At 49.5% G+C, this 7262-nt stretch overlaps 1 protein-coding gene across 1 annotated transcript; it reads right to left on the bottom strand.

The window, feature by feature from the left end:
• Positions 550 to 969, bottom strand: LOC109242215 (RNA-directed DNA polymerase homolog; the record flags this gene model as incomplete). The annotated part of the gene is made up of 1 exon (XM_019409071.1): positions 550 to 969. A coding segment is annotated over exon 1 (420 nt), but the record flags the coding sequence as incomplete, so codon positions are not given.

Here is a 7262-nt window from a genome sequence, read left to right as displayed (position 1 = left end):
CTTCTGTTTGAACAAATGCTGAAGGCTGCGATGATCCGTATATACCTCACAAGATACGCCATATAAGTAGTGCCTCCAAATCTTCAAAGCATGAACTATAGCAGCTAACTCCAAATCGTGTACTGGGTAGTTCTTCTCATGGGGCTTCAACTGACGAGAAGCATATGCAATAACCCTACCCTCCTGCATCAACACACATCTGATCCCAACTCTCGAAGCATCACAATATACAGTGTAAGAACCTGAAGCTGATGGCAACACCAACACTGGAGCCGTGGTCAAAGCTGTCTTGAGCTTCTGAAAGCTCTCCTCACACTCATCAGACCACACAAATGGTGCACCCTTCTGCGTCAACTTGGTCAAGGGTAAAGCAATAGATGAAAAACCCTGGACGGACCGGCGATAATAACCCGCCAAACCGAGGAAACTCCGAATCTCCATGGCTGAGGACGGTCTAGGACAACTCTGTACCGCCTCTATCTTCTTTGGATCAACCTGAATACCATCACTGGACACCACGTGCCCCAGGAAAGCCACAGAACCAAGCCAGAACTCACACTTGGAGAACTTTGCATAAAGCTTCTCCTCCCTCAATCTCTGTAATACCACTCTAAAATGCTGTGCGTGCTCCTCCTGGCTACGCGAGTACACCAGGATATCATCAATAAAAACAATCACAAATGAATCCAAATACGGCCGAAATACACTGTTCATCAAGTGCATGAATGCGGCTGGGGCATTAGTCAACCCAAAGGACATAACTAGAAACTCATAGTGCCCATATCTCGTCCGGAAAGCAGTCTTCATAATATCTGAGTCCCTAATCTTCAGCTGGTGATAGCCTGAACGGAGGTCAATTTTGGAGAATATCCTTGCCCCTTGGAGCTGGTCAAACAAATCATCAATACGGGGCAGGGGATACTTGTTCTTCACTGTCATCTTGTTTAATTGCCTGTAGTCAATGCACATTCTCATTGTGTCATCCGTTTTCTTCACAAACAAGACCGGTGCACCCCACGGTGACACACTAGGACGAATAAACCCCTTATCTAGGAGTTCCTGAAGCTGATCCTTTAATTCTTTCAACTCTGCCGATGCCATGCGATACGGAGGAATAGAAATGGGCTGAGTGCCCGGCACCAGATCAATACCAAAATCAATGTCCCTGTCCGGTGGCATGCTCGGCAGGTCTGATGGGAACACATCAGGGAAGTCCCTCACAACGGGAACAGAATTGAGACTGGGAGTCTCAGCCCCAACATCTCTCACAAAAGCCAAATACGATAGACAACCTTTCCCAACCATCCGCTGGGCCTTTAGGAAAGAGATCACCCTGCTAGGAACATTGTCAGTCATACCACGCCACTCAATCCTCGGAACACCCGGAATAGCCAACCTAACTGTCTTGGCATGACAGTCCAGAATAGCATGGTACGGAGAAAGCCAGTCCATACCCAGAATAACATCAAAATCTACCATGCCTAACAACAACAAATCGACTCGGGTCTCCAGACCCCCAATAGTCACCAGACAAGATCGATATACATGATCCACAATAATAGTATCACCCACCGGGGTGGATACGTGAACAGGCAAGGCAAGACACCCTCGGGGTCGTACCCAGGTGATGAGCAAAATATGAAGACACATAGGAATAGGTAGAACCGGGATCAAACAAGACAGAGGCATCTCTGTGGCAGACTGAAATAATACCTGTGATAACAGCATCTGATGCAATAGCGTCTCCCTCTGGGAGAGCACAGAATCGTGCCTGGCCACCGCCCGATCGGCCTCCCCCTCTGGGGCGACCCCTAGTTGCCTGAGTCTCACCCCTAGCTGGCGGGGCGGGTGTTGAAGAGGATGGGCCAGAAGACGAGGGCTGGCCCCTCTGCTGAGACTGACTACCACGGCGCCGAGGACAATGCCTCCACATGTGCCCAATCTCCCCGCACTCACAACAGCTCCCGGGTGCTGGAGAATGGGACTGAAGTGAACCCCGCACATCAGAGTGACTGGCTGACGCACTCGGTCTGGAGGAACCCTGAACAGATGGAGCTCGTGATGAACCCTGAGCTGGAAGAGCGCTGAGAGATGGCTGGCTCTGCTGATAACCCTGATGACCTCGGCCGGAAGATGACCCACGATACTCAGAGCGAGCTGACTGAGGAGGCCTAAATGAACGACCTCTGCTCTGCTGGAACTGACCCCTAGACGGAGCACCACTGAAGCTACCAGAACCTCAAGGCCTCTTAGCCTCCCTCTCCTCTCTGTCCTGACGGCGAGCCATCTCAATATCACGAGCAATATCAACTGCATCCTCGAAGGAAATACCCAGAACTCTCTCTCGAGTCATCAGAACACGAAGGTGATAGTTAAGTCCATCCACAAACCTCTTGATCCTCTCTCAGTCGGTCGGAACTATCCACGAGGCATGACGGGCCAACTCAGAAAATCTTGCCTCATACTGGGTCACAGCCATGTCTCCCTATCGAAGCCACTCGAACTGCCTATGCAGCTCCTCTCTTTGAGACTGTGGTACCCACTTCTCCAAAAAGATAGTGGAGAACTCCTGCCATGACAAAGGCGCTGCACCTGCCGGCCTACGCCGCTCGTACGACTCCCACCATGTGAAGGCAGCCCCAGTGAACTGAAATGCGGTGAATGCTACCCCGCTGGTCTCCAAAATCCCTGCTGTCTGAAGCATAGGCTGACACTTGTCCAGAAATCCCTGGGCGTCCTCACCCTGAGCACCACTGAAAAATGGAGGCTGGAGCCTACTGAACCTCTCAAGACGACGCTGCTCATCGTCTGGCATAACTGGGACTACAAAGTCCTGAACTGGCGCGACTGGTGCAACTGGCTGAGCTGGAGCTGCTCCCGGTGACTGTAAACCCTGCATAACCTGCTCCGGCGTGCGAGCGGCGGGGGTCTGACTGCCACCCCGGCCTGAGAGGTAGCCGCTGCAGTAGTGGCTGAAACCACCTGGGCTAGGCCAGTGCAAACTGATAGTATCTGAGCCAAGGTCTCCTGAAGACCCGGAATCACAATGGGCACTGCCGGTGCCTGAACAGGTGATGCTGGAATGTCTGCAGCTGGGGCCTGATCCTGAGCCGGAGCAACTGGTGGAGCAACAGGCGTTGCCCTCGCGGCTCTACCCCTACCACGACCACGACCGCGTCCACGGCCTCTAGTGCCCTCAGTAGGTGGTACCGGTGGTCGTCCGCCTGGTCCTGTAGCGCGAGTCCTCGCCATCTGCGAGAGAATGGGATACAGAAGTTTAGTTCCCGGATCAACAAAATCGCACAAGAATTTCAAGAAGGTGAAGTTTTCCTAAGGGTTCTGCAGCCTCTCGAGGATAAATACAGACGTCTCCGTACCGATCCGCGAGACTCTACTAAACCTGCTCATGACTCGTGAGACCTAGTAACCTAGGCTCTGATACCAACTTGTTACGACCCAATTCCCACCCGGTCGTGATGGCGCCTCTCGTGAAGACAAGGCCAGCCAACAGAAACAATCAACATTTGCTTTTAACATTTTCTTAGCATAAACAGGTTTAATCCATAAATACTGATTAATCACACGTGCGGAAATAAACGTAACATAACGGAAACAACCATCCCAAACTCAGCCCGATGATCGGGGTGTCACAAGTCACGAGCTACTACAGAGTTGATGAAAAATATACTACAAGTCTGGAAAACATAGTCTGAAGATGAATAAAATATGCAGAAGATAAGGAAGAAACGGGGCTGTGGACGTCGACAGCTACCTCGTCTCTCCTGGTCCGCCTGGTCTAGAAGGAAATCAGCGCTCAGGTACGAACTCAGCGGTGCCTGTCTCTGCACACATGGTGCAGGAAGTAATGTGAGTACTCCGACCCAGTGAGCAATAAAAATGAATAACGACTGAGAATATAAAATCCCACACAGGCACAGATAATGCCATCTCAAACAGTAAAATCAAGTAAACAGTAGGAACCAGTGAAACCTAGCAAGAAATTCTCTTTGAAAACAATTAATAAAACAAGTATGCTCAAGTATGGTCAGTCATTGTTACCTGACCGGTCAGCCATTGTTACCTGACCCAACGCGTGTTTCAATGCCATTGTTACCACTGGTCAGCCATTGTTACCTGACTGGTCAGCCATTGTTACCTGACCCAACGCGTGTTTCAGTGCCATTGTTACCACTGGTCAGCCATTGTTACCTGATTGGTCAGTCATTGTTACCTGACCAAAACACGTATGACAGTGTCATTGTTACCACTGTCCAATTCTAAATGGGTACCCGCGCTCACTGTGGGTGTGCAGACTCCGGAGGGGCTCCTACAGCCCAAGCGCTATCAACAAGGCCTGAAAGCCTGAACAGTATCAATACGAGGCGTGAAAGCCTCCTCACCTCACTCATCATGCCCTCACATAAGGCCCTCGGCTTCAATCAGTCCAGAAATAGTCAACAGCCCCTCGGGCAACAGTAAAGCAATGATACTCAGCTCAAACAATAGTTCAAATATCAGTTTAAAACTCCAAGTTTGAGTAAATATGGCTGAGTTCAAGAAAACAGTGTAAATCACATGGACTGAGTTCAAATAATATTTCAAACAGTGAGGAAAACAGTGATGATAGTTCATANACCATGTAGGATACGTCTCGAACCTTCCGGTCCGCATAACTCTTCTGACGCGACTGAGCTGTACGAAGTCTCTCCTGGATCACTTTCACCTTCTCTAAGGCATCCTGAACCAACTCTGTCCCCAATAGTCTAGCCTCGTCGGGCTCAAACCAACCAACCGGAGACCTACACCGTCTCCCATATAAGGCCTCATACGGTGCCATCTGAATGCTGGACTGATAGCTGTTGTTGTACGCGAACTCTGCAAGTGGCAAGAACTCAGCCCAAGAACCTCCAAAATCAATAACACATGCACGCAACATGTCCTCCAGTATCTGAATGGTACGCTCGGACTGTCCGTCCGTCTGAGGATGAAATGCGGTGCTCAACTCTACCTGTGTACCCAACTCTCGCTGAAAAGTCCTCCAAAACTGGGAAGTAAACTGAGTGCCCCTATCCAAGATGATAGAAACTGGGACCCCATGCAACCTAACAATCTCCCGGATGAAAATCTCTGCCAACCGCTCCGAAGAATAGGTAGTACACATCGGAATGAAGTGCGCGGACTTGGTCAGCCGATCCACAATCACCCAAATTGAATCAAACTTCTTTGAGGTACGAGGGAGACCACTCACAAAATCCATAGTAATCCTCTCCCACTTCCACTCGGGAATATCTAACCGCTGAAGTACACCACCGGGTCTCTGATGCTCATATTTGACCTGCTGACAGTTGAGACACCGAGCTACATAACTCACTATATCTTTCTTCATTCTCCTCCACCAGTAGTGCTGCCTCAAATCCTGATACATCTTCGCGGCACCCGGATGAATGGAATACCGCGAGCTGTGGGCCTCTTCTAATATTAACCCCCGAAGTCCATCCACATTAGGCACGCAAATCCGGCCCTGCATCCTCATCACGCCGTCTTCATCAATAGTCACATCCCTAGCATCATCGTGCTGAACCCTTTCCTTCAGGACAAGCAAATGTGGATCATCATATTGGCGCTCTTTGATGCGGTCATATAAGGAAGACCTAGAAACTACACAAGCCAATACCCTACTGGGCTCTGAAATATCTAACTTCACCATCCGATTGGCCAAAGCCTGAACATCAACTGCAAAGGGCCTCTCCCCAACTGGAATGTACGCCAAGCTACCCATACTGACCGCCTTTCGGCTCAAAGCATCGGCCACTACATTGGCCTTCCCCGGGTGATACAAAATGGTAATGTGATAGTCCTTGAGTAACTCAAGCCACCTCCGCTGCCTCAAATTAAGATCCTTCTGTTTGAACAATTGCTGAAGGCTGCGATGATCAGTATATACCTCACAAGATACGCCGTATAAGTAGTGCCTCCAAATCTTCAACGCATGAACTATAGCAGCCAACTACAAATCATGTACGGGGTAGTTCTGCTCATGAGGCTTGAACTGACGAGAAGCATATGCAATAACTCTACCCTCCTGCATCAACACACATCCGATCCCAACTCTTGAAGCATCACAATACACAGTGTAAGAACCTGAGGCTGATGGCAAAACTAACACTGGAGCTGTGGTCAAAGCTGTCTTGAGCTTCTGAAAGCTCTCCTCGCACTCGTCCGACCATACGAATGGTGCACCCTTCTGCGTCAATTTAGTCAAGGGCGAAGCAATAGAGGAAAAACCCTGGACGAATCGGCGATAATAACCTGCCAAACCGAGGAAACTCCGAATCTCCGTGGCTGAAGACGGTCTGGGCCAACGCTGTACTGCCTCTACCTTCCTTGGATCAACTTGAATACCATCGCTGGAAACCACGTGTCCCAGAAAAGCTACAGACTCAAGACAAAACTCACATTTGGAGAACTTTGTATAAAGTTTCTCCTCCCTCAACCTCTGTAACACCACTCTCAAGTGCTGAGCATGCTCCTCCTGGCTACGCGAGTACACCAGGATATCATCTATAAAAACGATAACAAATGAATCCAGATACAGCCGAAATACACTGTTCATCAAGTGCATGAACGCAGCTGGGGCATTAGTCAGCCCAAAAGACATAACCAGGAATTCATAGTGCCCGTATCTAGTCCTGAAGGCGGTCTTCATAATATCCGAATCCCTGATCTTCAGCTGGTGATAGCCTGAACGGAGATCAATCTTCGAAAATACCCTTGCCCCCTGGAGCTGGTCAAACAAATCATCAATACGAGGTAGTGGATACTTATTCTTCACTGTCACCTTGTTCAACTGTCTGTAATCAATGCACATCCTCATTGTGCCATCTTTCTTCTTCACAAATAGAACCGGTGCACCCCACGGTGACACACTGGGACGAATAAACCCCTTATCTAGGAGTTCCTAAAGTTGATCCTTTAGTTCTTTCAACTCTGCTGGTGCCATGCGATATGGAGGGATAGAGATGGGCTTGGTGCCCGGTGTCAGATCAATACCAAAATCGATGTCTCTGTCCGGTGGCATGCCCGGCAGGTCTGCTGGAAACACATCAGGGAGGTCCCTCACGACGGGGACGGAGTCAAGAATGGGAGTCTCAGCTCCAATATCTCTCACGAAAGCTAAATAAGATAGACAACCTTTCCCAACCATCCGCTGGGCCTTTAGAAAAGAAATCACCCTGCTGGGAATATAATCAGTCATACCACGC

The sequence above is a fragment of the Nicotiana attenuata genome, chromosome 1 (genome assembly GCF_001879085.1).
Source record: "Nicotiana attenuata strain UT chromosome 1, NIATTr2, whole genome shotgun sequence".
Classification (NCBI taxonomy): domain Eukaryota; kingdom Viridiplantae; phylum Streptophyta; class Magnoliopsida; order Solanales; family Solanaceae; genus Nicotiana; species Nicotiana attenuata.
This window is presented reverse-complemented; position numbering and strand designations above follow the sequence as displayed.